The sequence below is a fragment of the Nesoenas mayeri genome, assembly GCF_963082525.1.
Source record: "Nesoenas mayeri genome assembly, chromosome: 11".
NCBI lineage: Eukaryota > Metazoa > Chordata > Aves > Columbiformes > Columbidae > Nesoenas > Nesoenas mayeri.
In genome coordinates, this window is record NC_137563.1 from 13,838,712 (window position 1) to 13,862,839 (window position 24,128).

General features: G+C 35.5%; 1 protein-coding gene across 10 annotated transcripts in view; it reads right to left on the reverse strand.

Annotated features, from left to right (window-relative positions):
• Positions 1-263: 263 nt before the first annotated feature.
• ZNF280D (zinc finger protein 280D) overlaps positions 264-24,128 on the reverse strand; it is a 43,954-nt gene continuing 20,089 nt past the window's right edge. For 5 of the 10 annotated variants that reach the window (XM_080350958.1, XM_080350956.1, XM_080350957.1 and 2 more), the window contains 10 exons: positions 22,364-22,521; positions 21,842-21,942; positions 21,598-21,744; positions 20,888-21,022; positions 19,102-19,343; positions 18,460-18,600; positions 16,807-16,869; positions 16,100-16,218; positions 15,873-15,909; positions 264-2,087 (listed from right to left, as the gene is read on the reverse strand). In XM_080350958.1, the coding sequence (XP_080207084.1) occupies positions 1,451-2,087; positions 15,873-15,909; positions 16,100-16,218; positions 16,807-16,869; positions 18,460-18,600; positions 19,102-19,343; positions 20,888-21,022; positions 21,598-21,744; positions 21,842-21,942; positions 22,364-22,521 (1,780 nt within the window). In that variant the 3' untranslated portion in view covers positions 264-1,450. Of the gene's footprint in view, positions 2,088-8,402; positions 11,671-12,862; positions 13,273-13,720; positions 13,892-15,872; positions 15,910-16,099; positions 16,219-16,806; positions 16,870-18,459; positions 18,601-19,101; positions 19,344-20,887; positions 21,023-21,597; positions 21,745-21,841; positions 21,943-22,363; positions 22,522-24,128 lie in introns of those variants that run through there. The other 5 variants (XR_013922586.1, XR_013922587.1, XR_013922588.1 and 2 more) reach the window with 5 other exon arrangements.

Sequence of the window (24,128 nt, forward strand, 5' to 3'; positions counted from 1 at the left end):
ATAGTTAGCACATTTTACCATGATATTAATACACAGCTACAAAATATGTTTATGCATAGGCACTTGCTCATTTAATTCTTTAAAAAAAAAAAAGGCAACCCAAACCAACCAAAAATCCCATGAAAGTCTAAAATTCAATTCACAATTTTAAAATTAATGTTTTTTGGGAATGGTCACTAAATCTTTACAAAAAATGTGGGAAGACTATGCCCAAAGTTTCAACCTGAGCATAAAATTATGCACAAAGACAACATCTTGTTGCAAATATTTACTCAAAAAGTAATAATTTACAGCAGTTCTTTAACAGCTGTTCAAAACATTTAACATTCATTAGAAACAAAATAGTAAGTCAGAAGCACATTCTGAATGTTTCAAATGGAGCAATGAAGTCATAAGAGCAAGCTAATGTTAATCATATGCATTCTTACATCTAGTTGCTAACTAGAAGACAAAATAAAAAGCAAATCAAAAACAAAACCAAAACCAGCAGCCATCTTTCTGTACAGAATTTAGACTACAAAGAGTCCTGAAATTGAACTGTACACTGTACTTTATATGCCCTTGTGTCCTTTTTGTAACAGTTAGCCAGTAGCAGCTGCAGAATGGCAGAATGCATGCCAGTTGGTGTTTCCAGTTGGGGGGTTTCCTTCTTTTTGCTTAAAAGAGTTTTTACATTAAACCATACTTTGGTGTGACTTCCAGACCATTCCTACAGGTCTACAGCTAAGAATAATTAAAATAATGGTAAAAGCCTAACAGCTACAGTATTTTCAGCAGTATGTTCTACTTTATACAATTATGTTCGGTATTGCTGCACAGCCTGCACACTGAAAACCCCACAAATATATATTTTTATTGTAATAATTCCACTTTCACTGAAAGTTTATTAAGGTAAGCTTACAGCCTGGCAGGATTACACCTGTACAGAGGTGCATAGATTCATATAATTCCATTTACATGCTCTTACAGACAGGAATGTGACACCAAGTCCAAAGGGTTATGTTTACCCAAGTTATCAGCAGACCAATAACCATCATTACAAGTGTGCTCCGTTACAGCATCAGAAGGGAATTAATACTAAATTCCACTGTTGAATGATATTCACACTGAGGATTTATAAAAATATTTTCTTGGCAAACAAATCACCTTATCCCCAGCTAGTTAACTACAAAAATTATAATTTGTTCCTCCTTTGAAATGTCAATCTAATAAGATATATCACATCCAAGAGAAAGGAAAATATACCTGAACGTGGTATCTTTTGTGAATTTAATTAATTCATTTGTGCATGCTACCTTCATATGCAAAACTTTCCTCTAGTGTCTCTTTCTCTCTTCCTTCCCCCTTGCCTTTTTTATTTTTTATAATTAGCATCAGTGAGCACACTCATCAAGAATGGTCCATGGTGTTCTTACCATTGTTCATAATAAACAATAAAATTAACATAATTTCAGCTTGTTTCATTTTCGTCTGTCTTGCTTACAGTTGTTTCCATTCTGTTGGGACTGCTTTCTTTAGAAGTCTCATCTGCTTGTTCGGAGAGTTTTCCAGCTTTCTTTGACGAAGCTGCAACATTACCTTTCTGAAGAATTTCAGTAGCTTCATGCTCTAGTACCTCTGATGGAGTCAAAGGCTCCAAATGAATACTGCCTTGTTCGCTGATGTCTGAACTAACGGAGTCAGGTTCATCTCTTTTTCTCAAGAACTGCTCGAAACTAACATCTTCACCCAACGTTAGCTTTAAGTCCCTTGCATTCATTGCTGAGAGGGTAGTTTCATCCAAGCTATGTACTTTAGTCTGCTCATTCAAGACAACATTATCTGAACTTCTGCAAGTTTTTAATTCACTTGCATCATGAATACATTTTTGTTGCTCATCTGCTAGTTGTTTGTTATTATCTGAATCACAACATGCTCCTTTCTCATGCAAAGAATTCTTTGAGCTGTTGTCAGGGAGTTCCAAACTAGGAACATTTTCTGTATTTGACGATGATGAGTTTTCTTCATTCTTTTCAACTGATGCAACTTTTTCAGTTTGATTTTGATGGCATTCTTTTGTTTTGTCTGAAGAGTCATGCTCTTGTTTGCTGAAAAACAAAACAAAGCAAGTTATTTTTGTAACAAATGAAATAAAGCAACACATGGATGTACTCTGCAAAATGACACTAAGAAAGTGGTACTGTAGCTTTCCTGTTCAGTATTTGTCACAAATTTTCATAGCAAGATGGGCTGAATTTAATTAACAGCTGCATTTTTTGTACCTATTTACAAACTCAACTTTGTATTTACCAATGAATTAGTGCTCTTTAGTTCACACATTACACCTCCAGAAAGGAAGATTAGTTTGCCCCATTTGTGTGGCACATGGAATTTTGGAAACCACAATGTTAAGTTCCTCTGCCTGCACAGCCTCTTCGACACAGATGCAGATACAACTACTCAGAAACTTTTGTTGATGATGTGCAAGAAAAAGAAACCCATTCATTCCTTTATACCGCTAAATTGATTCCACAATACTAACAAGAGTAAAGTGAGGAAAAAAGCTACCGGCTGGAAATCTATAACTTATATTTAAAATTTTGTTGAGTAACTACAAATTTGGATTGACTAAAAAATGGAATCTGTAAAGTAGTTTTTTTAGTCACTTTTCCAAGTAAAACTGTATGTTTATAAAAAGGATTATAGCTCAGTATTGAGTTATGTAAGTAAAAATTAGAATCCTACTGTATAATAAAATCGAAAACACAGCATATGGACTTCATAGGCAAACTGTTTAAACCTTGTATTATTTCAATAAAACCACATGCATGCACTTTAGTGTGACAAAGAAAAATAAATCAGAATGCTGCAAAGAAACACTTAACTGTATACTTAAAATACCATTTATACCCACAAAAATACAAGTCTTGTCATAATGCTATATGCAATTTGGTCATATGTTCATATTCTAACAGTCAAAATCCTAAATACTAGTTTCTAATATTTCTCTTCATTATAGCAACACCAGTTTCTCGCATTCATTCAATGATGGAGCTCCTTTTTTGCTCTGAAGATTGTAATTGGGTAGAAGTTTAATATTATTTCTAACTCATTAAAAATTTTTCAGAATGAGAAGCAGCTCGAATTACTTGAAATGGTGATAGTGACAGACAAAATAAAGCAGAGGGGGAAGATGGAAGAACAACAGTTGGTCTGATTTCAGATATGAATTCTATATAGGAAGTGAAATTAGGAACAAAAAGGTCTCCCAAATTAATATAATTTGCCTATGCACGAAAAGATATTGAGTCCAACAGAAAATGGTTATTCTGGAAGATGTGCTACATATTACAAACATTCAGAAATCTGTTTTCAGGTTTTACGTTCACTTAAACTAATCCAAGAACAATAAATTTCCTACTGCAAATTCAAGTCAGAGGAATATTTTGAGTAGGGATAAGAAACTGCTGAAATATTCTGAAGTGATGAAATCCTACCCATCACTGAGGTAGTCATAAGAACACTTTCATCCTGTTATATCAATTTTTCATTCATAATAAGGAATTAACTCGGATAGACTAAACTCTTTTCCAAATTACAACCTACATTTGCTACTTATGTCAAAGATTTTTTTTTTTTCATTTATTGGACTATGGAAACCAGTAAATTACATTCTCATATAAATGAACAGACTTTATATACAAGTTCTTCTCTCTCTCAGACTTCCAGGAAAAAAGGGAAAACAGGTAATATTTGAAAGAAAACTCAAGACTGAATTCCAGCACAAAAGCCAACACCCAGAACCACCCATCAGCCGTGGATGACATAACTGGTCTTGCCATAACTGGTCCTTCTATTCCAGAGAAATACTTAAGCTACACAGAGCCATATGAATGTACATAAATATTTAGAATTGTTTTCACAGGAAGATGCATTCAACTCTTTATGAAACAATGTATATACATGACCTTTAGCTACCAGTTTTTCAACAAGCAGCTTGAGAGTCAAATGTAGGTGCAGAGTTAACAAGCACACCCTTACACTTTATGCGGTAAGTTCTGAACACGGATATGCAAAAAAAATCCAAACAATCGAACGAAACTGCAAGAGTTTAAATAAAGGTATGACTAATGCCTCATTAGCTCACACAGAGTAGTGTTCCCACACTGGAAATCCCAGATGGATCACATATACATGTACATGCACAATATGCATTGAGAAACTCTTCAAAGGACAAATCTGCCCTTAATGTATAAAAAAAACCCATCACAATCTCCCTCACCTTCTAGTAACCAAAATCCCAGCTTCATCCAAACCCAGCCTCTCATTCTCGTTAATTTTTGGCAAAACAGAGGAAGGGAAGGATAGGAAATGGGGAGGAAGAAAAGTCTCTATATATTCACTTCTCATGGAGAAACACACTGTCTCTCATCAGCATACCTTCCTGCGAGTCATTTATACCAAGAAAACAGTATAAAAACAAAATTGAACAAGATTTGTACAACAAACCCTATCACAAAACAGTTATCCACAAAGAACAGTGGTCTTTTAAATCGCTAAGCATGACATTAAGTTCATTTAGATAGAACAGTTCTCCAACGAAATAATTTACCTCTGCTGTGAACTGCACATGAATAAAGAAAATCTAACAATTGTGACACACTAAATCCCACAATAGAAAGAAAAATCATATAGGATTGCAAGAAATCATTCTGTTAATAAGTCAGTAGCTGAAAAAGAATAGTCTTCCATCCAGTATTAGGAATGAAACATACTCTTACTTTTGCAGGCTCTACTGGTTACAGCGTAAGGAAGCTAAAAATCCAGACATTAAAAAGACCAGAAAATGCAAGAATGATAATAACTGCATTATATAGAAAGAAGGATTTCAGCAAATAGTTATAATGTAAAATCTGACTTTTATTTAATTAAAACAATGAACCCATCTTCTAAAGCACTATACAAACCATGGCCAGACTATCAAATATGGGCTATACTAATGAACTAGCTGCCATATCACCTACATGAAGTCAGGTTTTAGGATGAGACTATTCAAGGGAGTAGCATAAGACAATTTTGAATCGAAGAGATAAGTCTACCAGGTGCAGACTTACACCCATCGTAAGCTACAGAGAGGGATTTTTTTTCTTTTTCTCATTGCATAAAAAATGTACGATTTGGGTCCCAAGTGAGGCTGAGGCTCTGAATATTTGTTGTTTTAAAATACTACTACTCCATCCTTTTTTGCTGCTCTTTGCTATGCATATTCACTTTTAGAGTATTGTATTCTTTTATATTGGTATTTTATATTAAGATTTTAAAAATCATTCCGGGAATAAAAAAAATCTATAGCAATCTGGAAATCTACAACAAGCAGGAAAAAAAATATCCTACAACTCTACAACAGAACTATAAACAAGTGACATTCACACATCTGCATACAGAGTAGCTGCAAAATATGTGCAAACACACCTTGAGTCTGTGGAAAAGTATCTGCAGGTAATAAAACCTGTATTACAGCTGCACTTCCATTAACAGTTTGGTGTGAAACACCCCCATGGTTTTGAAGCACACTCCTGGATTGTTCCTACATACTGGTTTTGTTCACAGAGCAGTCCCGGGGTATGGAAACTAGATTGTCTCTTGAGGAAAATGAACTGGAAGCTCTGATCTAACGGGGCTGGGTCCCCTAGAATCCAAACCAAGAAGGGCTGTTCCACGCAGCTCTCACTAAGCGCACAGTATGGGCATTCTGCCCAGGAAACACACGGCTGCTCTAAGTGACACCCTGAACCACAGCGCAGTGAAGATGCAGAATTCTCAGAATCAAGTGCTTTGATCTCCTGATCTGCTCCTGCAGCACTAATGACTTGTTAATATCAACAAAACTACCTTGGCCTAATAACAGAGAAAAGTGTCTGAAGACTGAGAATCTCTGGTGCTAAAACTACAACACTCCAGATGTCTGTCTTAAAGCCCCTAAAATAGTATCAAAGTTTTAACAGAAAACATAGTATAGATTTATTTATTTTTGTCTATTTAAACACAAGGATAGGGAAAAGTAGTACATCATATTCAACTAGAATTAGAGTGACTGTTTACTAATTTGTAGCTTAAAGACACAGCTTCTAATGTCTGAACCATTTGGTCTCAAGTCTTAAGCAGTTATTTTAAGTGAAAGTAAAATTTTGAATGACTTGGCTCAGGCTGCATACGACTAGAATCAAGAGAGACAGAGCAGAACTAAGAAGAAAAGTAACCTACAGAGACACTCTGCAAGCAGTTTGCATTTTTTTATTTCCAAAGGCACTATAAATGCATATATAGCAAGTAACTGCAATTATGTTTTGACTAAGCTTTTAAAGGTTCAATTTGCACCAACAATTATGAAAGCTCACTAACTGGAATAAGCTATTTCAGGCTGTGGGATCTGGAGTAATAATTTAGATAAAGCAAGTGACTGAAAACTGCCATTTGGAAACAGCCACACCAGTCTTCTAAAAGCATCTCCTGTGCATGCTTACAGGGTTTCTTGCCCATATACTCTCATTCTCATTTAGGAAATTCTATGTGACTAAATCAAGAAATCTAACTTTTCTTTTTTCCCTGTCTGGATACAACTGTCAGTTAATTTTGGTTTTAAAATAGAAAATTTCACTGTACATAAAGACGAATATTTTAAATCATCTTTTTTATCTCAACCTCTTAAATATTTAAAACTGTGTAAACAATGTTACATACTTCTAGCATTGTATTTTTTTCCCTCACAGAGGTAGTATATTTTGTTTCAATGAGGCCAAGTTATGCAGCAAGTATTTTAAAATCGTATGGTAAAGTCAAGCTTATTCTATCTTCCAAAACACCCTTTGCTATACTTCTATCATACTTTGTTATATTTCTGTCCTACAAAACCCATAGATGTATGAGCCATGCTAAGAAACACTTTCCAACTTATCTCTCAGTTTCAAATGCTATGCTTTTAAACAACCTGATTCATCAAGTTCTGGTTTTGGTTCTTCAGCACCCTAGGAGTCTGTCCTTGAACCTCCTGCTGTGTGTTTGAACAAACAGCCAAAATGTCAAGCACCTGCTGCAGTGAATAACAGGCACTTCATGGCACTTTGGAAAAAAACACAGGAGATTCCCCATGGTCCCTAAGGCACTGATGCGCAGCTCACTGTTTGCAAGGTCTTGGTTCAGACATCCTGGGAGCTCAAGCAGCCAACACCGAAGTAGCCTGTTCTGTCAGTATTCCCCATCTTCTCCACAGCCTTAGGGGCTAGTACATGTGGGCTGGTCTTTGTTTTGTTTTTTGCTTGGGTGGGATGTTGCCATTTTTGGTTTATTTTAAAATTAAAGCCATTATTACAGAATACAATTTTGTGGAACAAAAAATACAAATGCCACATCTTCTATAATGCTGGAACACAATATGGGATGAAAAATTATGAAAACTAAGAGAAAACACATCAGAAGTGGTAATGGAATCTATGGAAAGAAAAGGTGTTACTGTGTATGTTTGAGAATCTTGCTTAACGCTGTGGAATGAAGGTGAACAGTCTTCTCACATTTCTACAAAATCATTGCTTCTGTCAAAGCGATCTCACCAACCCCTGTGCATTTTGGAAAGTAGACAAGCAGTGTCACAAGAAAAGTCCTTACTAGATCTGAGGACTTCTCCCACTCTCTTACCAGCTCGGATTTCTGTAACAGATTGCCCTTTTGGATGGGCAATAGAAAAATAACTTGTCACAGAAGAAAATTCTATAAAACCAGAATCCAAAGATGGTACGTTTAAAAAGAGCTACTGTGTACTGTGAGATCATTTAGATGCCTAATAGGCAGAAACCACGGGAAAATTTGTACACATGCCTAGAAAAATATAATTTGGACCTGAAGAGGCATTTGCAAAGAATTTCCTCTTAAATAAGTACAAATAAAACAAAAGCCTCAAAAAGTTACAGTTCAGAGTCAATATTTACCCAGATCTCACATTATATTTCAGGCCAATTTCCGGGTTCCCTGAAGATGAAGTTTTAACTATTTTTAACTAAGTTTAACTAAACTATTCCTTCACTGGAGCCTGGTGTACAAATCAACCAGAATGGACTGACTGCAAACTGGAAATCTTTGGGTGTGGCAGGCATACTAACGGTGCCCCTCCAACACTGCCACATCTTTTTGTAGTAAAATACAGAAAGCTAGATTTTTTGCACTGTGCATTATTTTCTAAACACCATGACCCACTAGTATATGTATAGTTAAAAAAAATATAATGCACTTCAGGGTTCCAGAAGAGCATTTCAGAATTTTATGATGTTTTCTTGGGTATACAGAAACTATAAGATAAACTTATTTCATGTAACCTGTTCCAGTTATCTCACCTCAAGAAAGACAAGAACCAACAGTCTTAAGATGGTTAGCAATGCTTTTATTCTGGTTCTTACTGCAATTCTACATGAGGCACAATCTCCTCACCATAAAGGCCTTTTGAACCATGACTGAAGTATTTAAGATCTGAAATGACAAATTCGCTGAAATGTAATTTTAAAAAGTGCATAAAGCTACATCATGACTGAACAAAAACATTCTGCAAAACAAGTTCAGTTTTCATGGTCTGCCATAACTGGAATACCCAGAACACAGCTGTAGTTTACTTCAGGGCAACTACAGAACATTGCAGCTGACCTCCAGCTGCTATTTGGAGGAGATACTTCCTTCAAAATACCTGCACAGGCACAGTCCATACATTAGATTAGCTATAAATTATTTAAATTTATTGACTTTAAAAACCACATTAATTAAACCGCTTATCTCAACATCACTAACATTGATTTTCTGTGTTTATATAAGAAAATGCTACCGCAGAGATAGCAAGAAGTACGTCTTCTACAAAACCTTGTTAAGTCATCAGTTCTAATATAAAATCTAACCTTTCAAAGGCTTGCTATTAAAAAAAGAAAAAAAGAACAAACCCCTCAAAATTGCTTATGCTTGTATCTTCTTTGTTGATGCTGCATTAAAGGCAAATTTAATCTGCTGAAGTATGGTGCTGCCTCTGTTATATTTAAATAATGTTATTAATCATAAATTAAATGATTCATGACCTCAGTGAGTCTTAATGGCTGTCTACAAGGTACAAAATATTTGACAGAAGAAACCGCTTTATCAACTTAAATTTTACGAAAAATGTATACTACTATTAGATTGATATCTACCACATGTGTTTTCCCAATTTAATCCAGGAAAGCAATAACAAAAAAAAAGACCTTTTAAAGAATTTTAGCACATACTTTCAGCACACCATAAACACCTTAAAACACTAATTTTCTAGCAGGTAACCAACAACTTCAACCGTAGTATAAACAATAATTTATAACTACTTTAATTATTACATCTTAATTTGCAATAAAATATGGCAAAAATAACTTTAAAAAAAAGGGTTGTTTTAAAATAACATTGCTATATTGTCTATTTTAACAGTAAGGAAAATGATCAGGGTATATCAAATGACAACACGTTTTTTGGGTCAGGGACTTGAAGCACTTTGAAATATTTAGTCATATGTAGCAACAGCAGCAAAACATGATGCAACACCAAAAATGTAGCTTAGCTTCACTGCTTTAATGATTTCTATGTAAGAACTTAAACAAATTAGCAGAAGTTTAATAAATGGATACTAAACCAGAGAAGAATATCACCTGTGATGATGCCAACACTTTCGTGATATAAGAAATCTTAAATCCCATAGTTTTCAATGAACAACTAAAGCAATGTACTTTCTTATACCTGTGGAGCTACAGTGCTTCTGGAAAGAACATTATGAAAAGAAAACAAAGATCATGACCATCTCTGGTAAGTACAGCCTGCTAGTCCACAATTTTGAGCAACTTTGAAACCTCTTTAGAACTCTCCCAAGATTGTTTATTCCACATAAAAATAAACTTCTAGTTAAGAACAATGAAAAAATGGCCCTTAATCGTTAATCCCTTAAAAAAATGCCCTCAAAATGTAGCAGCTGTGCACTACGTTTCAGTTCGAGATACTCAATAGAATGGATTGGCCATAAAACCAAAGAGACTCACAATAAAATCTAGGTAAGCAAGAACACTAATTTAGGCACCTTAAAGTTCAGGTTGATCTAAAACTTTATTTGATATGTGAGGAGTCATCTAGGACTAATGGAGGAGTTTTGGAGTCAGTGAAACACGTAGACTCTAAAATGCACAGTCCAAGCAAAGATGGGAGTATTCCCATTTCTGAAATTCATCCAGCCTCACTGGCTCCCCTGCTCTCACATAACACAATTATGTATATTTGCACACACACACACACAGAGCTCAAATAATGAACAGTTGTTTTCCCAGCAATCTGTCATGTTTTCTTACAACCAAAGAGTTCTTTGAGTAAGCAGTACTGAAACTCGGCTGGAATAATTTGCCAGTCATCCCTTTTTTGTTCAGCCCTAACCAAAAGTAACCTTTGATAGGGCGACTGTAGCTTCAAGAATTTCTAGAAAAGAACTTCATGTAATTTAAGTGGCTCAAAGGTACCTTCCAGCCACTCAACTGAACCACACCTGGCATTAAAAATATAAATTTATTTTTACAAGCAAGAGAATGGAAAGGTCTTTTTGTTTTGTTTTGTTTTTTTAAGAGCCCCAGCTTTTAGCAGAAATTCCTCATTTTGAAAAATATAAGTAGAAATGATAACTCATAAAGCACAATTCTCCCCCAAATATCTGATTGTGTGAGCATTTGCTAGGAGGGTACATGTCAATGCATAGTTAGAGAGGAGAAAAATGTGCCACTATGCTCTGCTGGTTTTAAAATGTTAATGACTGAACGTGAAAGTAATGGTGACATTCATGTTACTTGACACTGTCTCCAGTTTCTCACCTGTAAAATGGGGTTAACAATGAAAACAGCTACATACGGTTATTATAATGAGTAGTAAAGTGTTATTACCCTCAAAGCTGAAGTTACAGTCATTTAATAGAATAACAGGAATACTTTCAAGTCAGAAAGACTTTCAAAACAAAGGCAGTACAGAATTAATACATTCAAGTGAGGTTGCCCTGCAACTACGTGTCTTTTAAGAGCCCATAATGCAGTGACATCCAACATCCTAAAAATAACAAAAAAAAAAAGACAGATTAAGGTACAAACAAATGAAATTTTAGTTCTTTGACCATAAACTAAACTGGTTATACCACGCATATTCATGCTCTGTCCTTGCAGATGTGCTCCAATATGTTGCATTATTCACATAACTTGGTAGTTGTTGGGACATTCATGTATATTTGAGTCAGGCAGGTTTACTTGCATGGTTTAGTACCAGTTTTATGTTTCCAGTTTTACACATGAGTGACTTTTCTGAGATCCTCGCACAAATAAACAGAACAGGATGCCACGGTGCCAGTTGTTTCTATATGAACTATTTACACAAAGCTGGCAATTCTGAGTGTGGCTTACAAGTGTTTTAACTGCAAGTCTGAAACTTTAAAAAAATTCTGTAGTAAAGCTGTAAAAGAACCAAATGATAATATTCAAAATGAGCAGACGTACAATTTACATAACTTCAAACTGAAATGTCAATCTAGTGTATGTAATTTCTGGGAAATTCTTAGAGAACCTTGCTGAAAGCCATGAAAATCTGCAATCATATTCCAGTTTCGTTGCTGCTGGAAACCTGAATGAAAGTGAAATATCACAAATTCAACTTTCTTTGAAATGCAACAGCATGTTCACAATGAAAACACAAACCCACTATGCTTTTTTGAATGCTGCTGTGTCAAAACAGAAGTAAGTCCTGCAAGAAAAACCCGGAGTAGGTAACTGATGCTTTAAGTTGAACAGCAGCATTCAAGATGGAACATAGCTTCTGTCAGAAGAAAAAAAAGTAGCAAAAAGAACAACGAGATTTTAGAGTACTGAGTAAGCGTGCAGATGCTCAATCACAAAATATGCATAAGAGACAATGGATGACAGGATCGTTGTTATTATTAGCAATACCACAGTGGTTGCAGAAGCTCGCTATCACCAAAACTGTTACTGTTTGAATACTAAAGGTGAAGAGGACAAAAATACTGGTAAAAATTAATTTTCTCAGAGAATTTGATTATGCAGGAAAAGAAAGTGCTGCAAATCAAGAACAGCTTGCATTCATCAGAAATAATCTCTTATAACTCGAAAGTTATAACGGGGACTGATCTCAGAGTAAGATTAGCTCTATCTATTAGGTTGCTTGGAAGCTAGTAAATTAGAGATTAAACCAAGACACATATCCACTGTAAGCAGGAGGCTGAGTTTGGAGGAACACTAGATGTTCATCATGACAAAAGGAAAGCTCATCATACATCCAGACCACCTGTTGATGGATAAACTTGCCACAGAACATCTAGAACTAAAGATGAAGTCAGAAGCAGTGAAATCAAAAGCAGCAGATGTCTCAGCAGCTTGAGTAGAGCATCCTTGAAGATGAGAAATGATACCAAAAGAATAAAGTGTGAATGAACTGTGGCTGCTCCACCCTTAGAATCAAGGCTCAATAAATGTATCTGCTTCCATCACATGCTCTCCTCCTACAGTACTTAGAAGTAAAAAGAAGCTTAGCTACCAGAGCAAAGCAGCTAATAAACTCCTTTGGTCAAGATTCACTTTACGCAGTTACACGCAACAGAAGTAATTCAAAGCATATTTTGGTACTATATACTGTAAAGTCATTGGCAGACAAAAATGCAACTTACTTGAATATTAAATAGATCAGGACTTGTACATTTTAGTGAACACCCAAAGAGAATGACAAAGCCCTCTAGTTTCAGAAGCTAGGATCAAGTTCAGAATAAAATGGGCTTTGATGTCAACATATACGTCATCATTTATATACTAGTCTGGTTTGGGATGATATTGAGAGACTTGAGCAGCAAAGAAACGCTGCTATGAGCAGCAAAGAAACACTGCATCATATACGTCAAACTCCTGGTAAGCCTCTCTTCAAAGGAGTATAGCCCCCAAAAAGCTGCAAGTCAATGCTGCAAAGCAGAGAACATTATCACAGAAGGGGCCTTTGCCAGACTACAGTATTTGGAGAACGACCAGACCTGCTGCCTAAAAGATGCAAGAAGAGAATACCACAGCTTCAGTGTATGAAGAAAAAGGAAAAGGTCTGGTCAGATCCTTGTTCACTTACATACCAAAATAATCCCAAGCTGGACTGGGTTGAATTTTCTGGTCCACAATGATGTATCAGTGAGCCAAGGCAGTATAGGATACCTGCTCACTTTCAACTCCCCTGCAACAAAAATGTCTGCTGTCAGTTCATTTTAAAATATGTTAATTGTTGCGCAAAGCAGAGAGTTGAGCATTAGAAGAGTACTGGCATAGTTAATAAGCCTTATTCCCTCAACACTAAACAAACAAGGCAACTTTACGTAGAGTAACAATTTAAAAAGCAATTGCTGCTGGAACTTCTCCAGCCATGTTTTCTGTATTACTAATTGCAGGATTCTGGTCCAAAGACAGTCCCATCAACACTACACAGAGCTCACAGAACATGTCTGGTCATTAGCAATAAAGATGAGTTTTACAACACACACAGACAGGCTGACGCATAATAAAAGATACCAAAAGACACCATCTGAGAGATGCAAGAGAAGATCCAAAGGCATTCAAGATTGTAACTGTGAGTCATTGTTTCTGATGATGAAGTGATTCTCAAGAGCCCCACAAACAAGTCATACCTCATTGAATTATGGGTGAAAGAATGGGAAGAAACATTCATAGATCATTGAGAAACTACACAGCAGAAGTTATGAATATTGTCTACAAGTTCTTCTTCTTCCAGAGTAAACCACAGAGTACCATGAAGAACAGTCCCGCAAAAAGATGAACATTTTTGTGTGCACTCTGTACTGTAGATAATGAATGAATCAAAAAATGTGCTGCACAGGTATATTTAGCTCTTAGGTTTAGCAATGTTATATTCTTGTCCAAAGTATCAGAAAATTAGTATACAGAACAGGACAAGATTTACTGAAATTAATGAAGTCTATAAGCATGACAGTTTCAAAAAAGCACCATCACAGATTCTATCACCTCATGTGGTACCTGTAACTAATCTTATGTCAACATCAGAGCTCTCAAAAATAATGGTTATCTGCATCTGTCCTAATCTAACAGCTTGCAGAAACAAACCTGCACATATTCTTGACTCCAGACCTTTTCAGTGCTCACCCATCTGTTTCTGAGTAATATATACTTTGTCTATTCAACATTCTTAAATATATATTACAGAGATGTCATATGAAAATACTATTAAAGACAGCTAGATCCTTGGGCAGTACTGACAACAGCCTGCCACAACGGTACCTCTTCCCCTCTGTTCAATATTATCTATAACACCTACTACCAGCTCCAAGTAGAAAAGCTAAACACTTTTTTCCCCATTGCTTGAGTTTTGCTGAAATCTAAACTGTTAAAGGACACAAGCCAGCCTGGATTAATGACGGGAATGTAGCTCACCCTCCTAGATGACTCTTACCAGTGTTTTGTCCAATTTCAATATTCTGTGCTCCAAAATCAGAAATTTCATTTTTCAAATGGCTTTTTGGAATGCTTTCCCAAATTAACTTCCTTCTCCTGTTCATTCGTGCCAGAATATCTTCAATTCTTTTTAATAATGTCTATTAGTTATCTCAGACCGCCAATTCAACTGCATCACATGCTAAACAGTAGAGTTTTGAAGTTTATAGCATTTATCTTGCTCTACTATTACTCATAGCCAAAGAGAAGTATGTCCAAGTTTGGATCAGATAACAGGTTATTCCAGTATCCCCTCTTATCGGCCAATTTATGGAAACTGAGAAAGAAAATACTTAATTGTTATGAAATAACCCATTGGGAATATTTCCAACACTGAGTAAGGGCTGATTTATGCTTAGAGGTCTAAGAACTTCTCAATCTGTGGAAGAGTTCACATCATGCATGAGAATGTGTAATCCCTTTTAGAATCCTGGAATAGGCTAGATGGACTCAACAGCACCTTGTGGCTAAATCAAGGTTAAACGTTCTCTTCCATCTTATTTTAAAATACCTTCTTTGCAGTCAAATTGACATTTTTGTTTCTGTGTTCTGAAACAGTTTAGAGAGAACTCAAATGTTTGATTGAACCGACACACAAATTAAGGCATGAGTAGGCTAAGAAGCTACATTGTAAAGCTTCAGGTTGTGTTCCAGGATAACCAGAGATGGCTTAGCAAGTCTCATTCTTCTAAAGTTAAAAAAAGCCCCAAGTAAACACTGCAACACAATCTCCACAATACTGCAGGTTCTTTTTCAATTCCTTAAAAAAAACTGAAAGCCAAAATCCTATTAACTTTTCTTTGGAAGTCAGAATTAAAAAGTTACCACAAAACAGGATACCTTTGTCATATAAATAATGTAATTTTGAAAATAATTTGTAAATATTTAAAAAAGATTAAGTCTGAATCTGTCTTACTGCAATAAAGGTAAGGGTTTTTTTCCATTCATATTAATATTATGTAAAGAACATAAACCACTCATTTAATAAAGCTAGTACTACAGTAAGTTGAAATAACAGTCTCACTAGACTTTGAAGTCAGCATTGAGAAGTTCTAATATTGCAAAACCTATTGCTGTCTCTTTGGCCAAACTGACCAAAAACCTGGTTTTGATTTTGGCTGCAGTAGGTGATCATTTTATCTCCCCATTCTTGTAATTGTCGACATGCAAAAAGCACAAGTAAGGGTCTATGTTTATCCATACTTTTCAAATTCTATGACATTCAAAAGAAATCCAAATTCAAAGTGCAAATTTTGACCATCTGTCACTAAACTAATAGAAATAAACATGGAGCAGTAAAACAAAACTTACTCAGATACTTGTTCAGCAGTTGGGATATCTACAGAAACTGAAAATAAAAATAAAGGATTTAATTAAAAATATTTTAAAATGTGGAAATACAGAAGTATTCACTTTCAAATTCAAGTACATAGAAATAATGACAATGCAACTGAAAAAAAGACTGCAATAACACAAAGATTCCATGTGTAAGTATTTATACAAGTGTACTATATAGAAAAGACACTGTATGTACTCACCTTTCTCTATAATAACTTGGCAAGTATGAGTGTGGCTTTCACTCAGATGTGTGGCCATGCTATCTAAGCCAGAAACATCAGTCAGGAAATCACAGTTAAGACATACTACAGTAACACCTCTAGAGAAGAGAAAGCAAAAAGGAAGTATAAATACGATTGTGAAAACAGTTTAATTAATTTATGGCAACTGGACAGACTAGAAAGAAAGAAAGAAAATTTCCTGTAACTTTAGATAAGATGACTCACAAAAACATACTCTTACTTTTTATACTGTAGCTAGCACGTGGAAATCCCAGTCAATGACCAGGGCATCTCCATGCTTGATGTAACACAAAGAACATCGCTTTAGACAGATATTTATCTGTAAAGCATGAGTTTCTCAGTTTTGGTTGGTTGTTTGGGTTTGTTTCCCTCCCCACCCCCAATTTTTTACATTATGTAAAACTGGAAAATAAAGAAATAGAAATAAAGAAATAGAAATTTTTTAAAACTGCTCAGCACTAGGAAAGAAGTCAATAAATGTCAACAAATAACAAATATTTGTCACTGAGCAGAACAGATAGTGGAAGAGTTAATGTTTTTATTTCTCTGCTCTTTCTAAATTGTGGAAGCCTAGAAATTCAAGAGGTTCTAATCTCATTTAACCAATCAATTCACTATCAGAAATTAAAATCATAATGACTTGTAACTGAAAAAAGGTGAATTACCGTAGCTCTTCCGAATGCCTCTTATAGATCCAAAATCTTTTACTTTGACGAGCACTGTGAAAACTAAATATAAGAGAGAATTACTACTTAGACTGGTTTTCTAGAGTATATTACTCTACATATACCCTAGACTGAACATGGTACCGAACATGAAAATAGAAGACTCAGCTACTAACCTGAATTATTCTAAAACACAAAATTGCTGAAAGCTTATGGGTTTGTGAACCTCAGTTCCAGCTTAAAACACTGGCTCTCTTATAAATAACGAGTTTGGGAGGGGCAAGGCTTAACTTTGTTGGCACAGTCTTGCAAGAACATTAGCTACATTGCATCCATCAGCAGTTTAGCCCTTGAAGCATTGTGGCTGTAGCTGTACACTGCTCCAGGAAAGAAATGAAGCTTTGCTGAACTCACACTTCCTAAAGAGAAGACTTTAAAGGAGGTAAATCACTTTTTCAGACAACCCATAATTTATCTCATAGTGCCAACACGGTACTCCCATATGAAACAAAAAGTGAGCAGCTGAGTATGAGAGCTGCTACTGCAAAAACACTTTCCCTCTAACAACCTTCCTCCTCACCACCCCTTGTTCCTTACACTCATTGAAAAAGTCAATGACAGGTGCTGCAAGGGGTCAAAGTAGAGGGAGCACGGGTGCACCAAGGAGACAGTGGACAAAAGACCGGCTGTTTTACTGCGTAGTTGAATTTGACAGCACTGAAAACAGGGGCAACAGTAGGACCAGTTTACCTTAGATTCTCCCTGTCCCCTTCTGGAGTAAACATTCTTTTGTACAAGCACAGCAGTTTTTATTATATAAACCAATAGGTTATATGCATAAAAGCATGTAAAATATTTCAGCCTAGGACTTACATGAGCATCGAAATTAATAGGAACTGATCAACATATAAAATATATACAAAAGCTTTTAAAGACCTGGGTAATGAATTCAAGAATTCTAGCACTCAAAAATGCCAAGACATTTTATACATACATGTGTTTGAAAAGACAACTGCATTCTGTATTTTCCGCAATACATTTGGTTTGTTCAGGGAACAGGATTAAAAAGTGAGTTCTCAAAAATTTGCTTTACCATCACTGCTACATGATCTGTGCCTAATTATTGAACAGTATAACTCTACTGCTCTGAAAACTCATTCACGTTTTCTTAACAGGCTTTTTTAACAGCTGTCATGACTAATACCCTACACTGCTTCATAATCAGTGTCAAACTTCCTGCAAAATGAGATGTTATTTTTACAGATGACCAGAAGTAGAATAAGAAAAAGTATCCATTTGAGTATGCAATAGCTGTGGCTGTATGCATTCAGCACTTGCAAAATCAGGTGGGGTATTCAATCTGAAACCCAGAGAACATACAACAATTAGTCATTATTTGTTAAGTCTGGTTGAAAAGATTAAGGAAGATCCCACAGAAATTCTAAAGCAAAGACAGAACACCACCTGAACCAGTGAACTTTGAAGTCAAAACAAGAACATGGGGTTTATGCCCTCATTACAAAAGAAAAATTCAACCTTACACATTTCCCTGCTAGTCCTATGACCCAGTTCAAAATTCAGCTAACAGAAACACTTGACACATCTTACATGAGGTATTTGATAACCCAATACAATTTTTTTAAGAGTACTTACCTCATCATGTGATTCACGTAGGCTTTGCTACAGCTAGTGTTGTATCTGCATAAGCTACAGTGCACATAAGCAGGAAAATGGCTTGCAAAATCTTTTATTTCCGAGTAACACTCAATGCATTTGTGAGCTCCCAAACGACACCTAACAGTAATATGAAAGAGTTAACAGTTAATATCAATGCTTTAGGATGAGATAACTGTTTCAAACTTCTTGCTTCCAGTTCGCAGCAAGGTTGTCTACATTAGGGAAAAAGTGAGCCTTTGCTTTCCTGTCACCCTTGATAATCCCCACAAGCTCTGAAATATCTGCAAAGGAAGAATGTAATCCTGCTCTTGCCCAGTTTTGCTGGCTGTTTTTCGATGTCTCAGCTACACACTGTGAGTATTAGCACCTTATTGGAAGGGAGACATCTACAATCTTCAACAAAGAAAACTGCTAACTCAGCCAATGAAATTATATTCTAGTTCATAAAACACTCATTAAATTATTAATGTAAGGATAGCAAAACTCAGTAAATTTTAAATACAAGCATCATATTCCCCCAACAGCTTGCTTTTTAATTATCTTTCAATATCAAGAAAGTAATGATCAGTTACTTATATCCAAATTATACTGAAATATATTTTAAAGATAATATTTTACCTTAGATTATGTAATGCTGTGTTTGTAACTTTTTTTTTTTTGCTGTTGGTCCATGCATTCTGCTTCTTTGCTGTAGCTGGTTTTGATTTTTCTTTTGACTTATTTGCATTAGATTTATTATTATTTCTAGTGGTTTTATTTTTAGCTTTAGGTGATAACTGAAACATGGAAATGCTTGTACTAACAGAAGATGTAGCTGATGATCCTGATTGAAGAGATCCAACAGATGCTCGAATAGTCACCTACAAGTATGAAATTAAAAATTTTTCTATTTAGATTTAAGCTTGCTAAACTCCCATTTATGTTTGTTTCAAAGTTTAAGTCACTTCAGGAAAAAAATCATAGCATAAGAAACACTCCTCAGTAAAGACCGCTTTGAAAAATATGAAATACTGTTGACTAGAGTAAACCTAACCTCAATAGATGCTTAAAAGACTCTTGTTTTGGTGGAAGTAGTTAGCCATGAAAAAACACCCTGCTCTCTTCAGACCTGCAACTGGCTACATCCTGCTTTCTTAAAACAAAAAAGTGTAGCTGTGGAGAAGAAAAAAAAATGTGAGGCCATTTAGGCCTGCTAAGAAGAATATCAAACAATCCCATTGGTGCCTGGATTTAACAAAAGCCTTGTGTCTTGTTGCCTCACGATTAGTCAATGTGATTCCTTCAGATATTTTCGCTCCTCATCCCAGATTCCCCTAAGGACTAATTCTAGTTCCTGACCTCTCATCTGGCATCATCGCACTCCTTCATCTTGCCTGTAAATTTGGTTCTCCAGTTTTCACTTGCAGCATGACTCCTAATTACAAGCACCTCACCTTCTAAATGTGCTTCCAAGCTCTTCAGTCTCATAATGTACATCCTGTCAAGGTCTATGAATAACAAATTTTAACCTAATCTAAGCTTTTTTTTTTTTTTTTAAATCAAGAAGACCCTGAACTCTTTAGAAAAATTGAGGTATTTGCCACAGAATAGAGAATCAGTGCATAACACTGTGCCAAGCAACACAATCAACATCAACATCACTTCATTTTCTCTTCCTGATTCTACAGCAAACGAACTGTAAGGAGTCAAACAAAATGTTGATTTTCTTCTTTCATTCAACCGAAAGAAGATATATCTTCACACTACATTAAAAGTCCTGAAATCTACAGGAAAATCCTAGTCCAAGAGTCTCCTTCTTGAGAAATGGAATAATGATTTAAAGATAGCCTAACTGTTCTTATGGGACCCAAGTTTACTTCATAAAATGCTTAGTAGAAAATTACATGCTTTTTTTCCTCCTTCAAATGCTGGAGCTACAAAAGACACAGGCACACAGTAGGCACATACTGTCTATAGAGAAGCAGGTCTCAGACTCTATATAATTTTTTGCCACCACCTTCCACAGGCTGAAAATCTTTCACAAGAATCGATGCAGACACCTCAGTCCAACATCCAGACTATCTCCTTTTCTCCTAGCACAAGAAAGGATAAATGGGAGGGGGTAAACTAACCAACAGCTCAAGAAAGCAACAGCACTATCTGGTCTACTGATATACGCATATACGGAAGAATGGGACGGAGAATAACACCTAAAGATCACCAGAAGAAACCATAAACTGTACCTTGCAATTCTTGCAAAAAATAGTATTTTTTAGAATTTTAGTTTTAGAGGTGGGGGGGAAAAAAAAAAAAAAGCCTTTGGTTTGGAAAAGAAAGGAGAAAAGCACTTATGTCTATTCTACCCTGTTCTCTATCATTCTTTTTTTGCCTCTGTCCCCTTTAGTTTTCCTGTATGAACACTTACCTTTGTTCCAGGAGGCAATCCTTCTAACTGTCTGGGTTTCCTAAATGTTCGGTGATGCTGAGTCTTGTGATCCATTTTTTCTTTGCATGTCAAAAATTGCAGTCTGCACTTCGTGCAACGGTAGATCCCTTTTTTCTTTTAAAAATGGAAGACAATCTATAGTAAGCATGGATGTCTTAATAAACAAAACTGCAACCCTAGACTGTCTCAAATAACGGTCATTCAGTTTCTAAAACATTAACTGGACAAAGTCCTAATATTGTCCAAAGCCAGGACACTGTGTAGGAATTACAGAGAGAATATTTAAACACTTGAAAATGCAAGTGTTTACAAAGAGAAGGAGGAATCAGGTTACCAGTTACAAGAAGATACCATACTTCACAATCTTTTTCTCTACCTGAACTAGTGAAAGGTTTGCTAGAAACTTCAAGAAAAGCAGAACGCATGACTACAACTTACTGAAGAAACCATGTAGCAGAGATATTCTTTCAATTATATTTAGAGATTTTTTTAAACAGGGAGCTGCTGTCACCCAAAACCACAAAAAATTCTAACAATTCTCTTAAAGACTTTTTAAAAGATGCAGTCATAATTCTTCTACCATATTTTATTAACTATTCTTATCCAGTAACAATCATACAAGTCTGATAGAGATTCATGAAATATATTTAGCATTTTTCTATCATTAAGGATTGAAAGTATCTGCTTACCTGATGTCTCATGTAATGGTGCATATACGGTGCTCCAATTTTAATTACTTTGAGGCAAAATGGGCATAGCAAATGCTTTGTATTTTCATGAACTGTTCTAAAATGTGTTTCTACATCTGAAAAAGCTGAGGATCTGTAGTTACATACCTAAAAAAAAAAAGTTTGACTTTCTTGTTAAAAGTTTATTGACGCTATAGACAGGGTGGTGGTATAATCTAAATACAAAACAGTCACTCTGAGATACCTGGCAAACATACGGCATTTCACCTGGCTTATGATTGTCCTTCATATGTTGCAAAAGAACTTGCTCTGTTTCAAAGGATAACTCACAGATCTTACAAATTGCTAGAAAAAAGTTAAAAACAAGAAAAACAACAAGTAAAAATTCATTTGGGGTCATACGTAGATAAACTATAATATGTAAGTATACATGAACTGTATAAATGTATAAGGGAAAGTGATCTAATGATTATTTCACTCTTCCGAAGAAATTCCCTGTACAATTACAAGGAGGCAGGAGTGCAAGGCCCTTGACATGAATTCTTACAGTCGAGCTTTCAATTAAAAAAACCCACAAAATTATTTTTTTCCCTATACACATCGCTCTAACATAAATTGAATGAGTGCTCAGCTCCCATATTAAATTGCAAGATTATTACACTTAAAGTACAATAGGTTTATTCTGAAGTTACAAACCAACAAAGTAAAGAAAATCTCTAAAAAATTCAGGTCACAAAAAGATTTAATGTGATACAATCCAACTTACTAGATGACTCATAAAGCGTGTGTGTACTTTCAATGTGGCACTGCAGCTGGAATGGGGTGGGAAACTGGCGGTAACAGTGCTGGCAGGTGGTGTGGCTTTCCCAACTTTCACTGCTCTGCTTCTCAAGCTCCAAGTGATGTTTCATGTGGTTCATAAACCTTTAAATGATATCGAACAGGTGGAAAAAACTACATTTTAACATTCAGTATACAGGACATATCACATGCAAGATGTATAGCATTCTTTAGAAACTTTACACTATAAGGACTTCTCAATTTCAAAAAATTCTAAGGAATAAGTGTTCATTAAAAAAATAATAAAAAAAGGCAACAAAGACTAGGCCAGAAATAATCTTTCTAAGCTTAGAAATCTTGAGTGTTATAAGGAACATGTCACACACTTGAAACATGTTCCAAGACTAAGTAATTTACTGCATTTTTCATGTTTGCTTAGACAAAGTCCTTGCCTCGAAATAAAGGGAAATTAGCAAAGGCAACAACAAAACAGGTCAGCTGTTCGCACTAGACCACCACCAGAGTCTCAAAGCTACATTCTGAAGCAAGTATAACTTTAGCTCTGCTGAAAACGATGAAGTAGCAATAACATATCTGTAATTAGGATGTTATTGCTTTTCTGACACAACTTCCATTAAAAACTGGCAGGGTTCCAGGAGCTTTCTTTGTATAAAGCATTTAGGACTGAAGGTGAATTATGAAGGATAGTTATCAAAGAATGCCACCGTGCAGCTGACAACCAAAAGAGTATCAGAAAATTCTTGGTATGTCACTACTGCAATTTACCATCTTTTCTGCATCAACAAGTCCACCTATCTGTAGCAGGAACCTATTCTGGCTAAGTAGTCTAGGCAGCCATGACAATGTTGGCAGGTGAGTTACTGGTGTAGCAGCACAAAGACAGGTTAGCTGCACAATCCACTACTGCTAAACTTCAAAAACTGTTCTACTTTGAATGCGCTTCATTTCAGAACAGCCACTCACAAAAGGAATGTAGTTACAGAAGTGGTGACCTTGGAACTGGAAAAAACAAATGAGCAAGGAGAATGGTCTTTCGAGCTCAAGCTTCTAACATGTGGTTGCTTGCTTAAGGAAAAAACAAAAAAAAAAAGAAAGCTACCTGAAGATATTCAGTTAGCAGAAGAAAGGATTTGACACTAGTACTGCATATTACCTTAACAGAACATCACTTCAGTAGAGTGTTCAACCATAGATCTTTGAAAGGAAGCAGGGGATTACCCTGATCAAACACTTTGTGCTTTTCTGAAATGAAGTCCAGAAAATTTCCACTACAGATAGACAGGGAGTATGTGTTTATTTTGTCCACTATAAATGCTTAAAGGTGTAAAATGTGCTTTGGAATAAAAATTCTGAAGATATAGAACTACAGAATACAGCTACAAAGTTAAAGGTAAAAATTAATACGGCTGAAGGTCGACTCTAGAGAAATTCAAAGAAAAAAATAAGCGCTCATTTTCAATAACTTGCTGTGGAACACATGGGCACCATATCACCAAGAGCTTCCAATATAGTGCAGAGAGAAAAAAATTTTTTTTTAAATGAAACCATTATCTAAACATAGTATTCTTTCTGCAGACTACTTTTCATGATACTGCAAGAATTAATTGCATAATTTAAGAGCTTATTTGAAAAGTACTATGTATACAAAGACAAAAACCTTCTCAACCTGTATCAAACATTGGTTATTGCTCTTAAAAAGACAAATTACAAGGCAATAAACACCATAATTA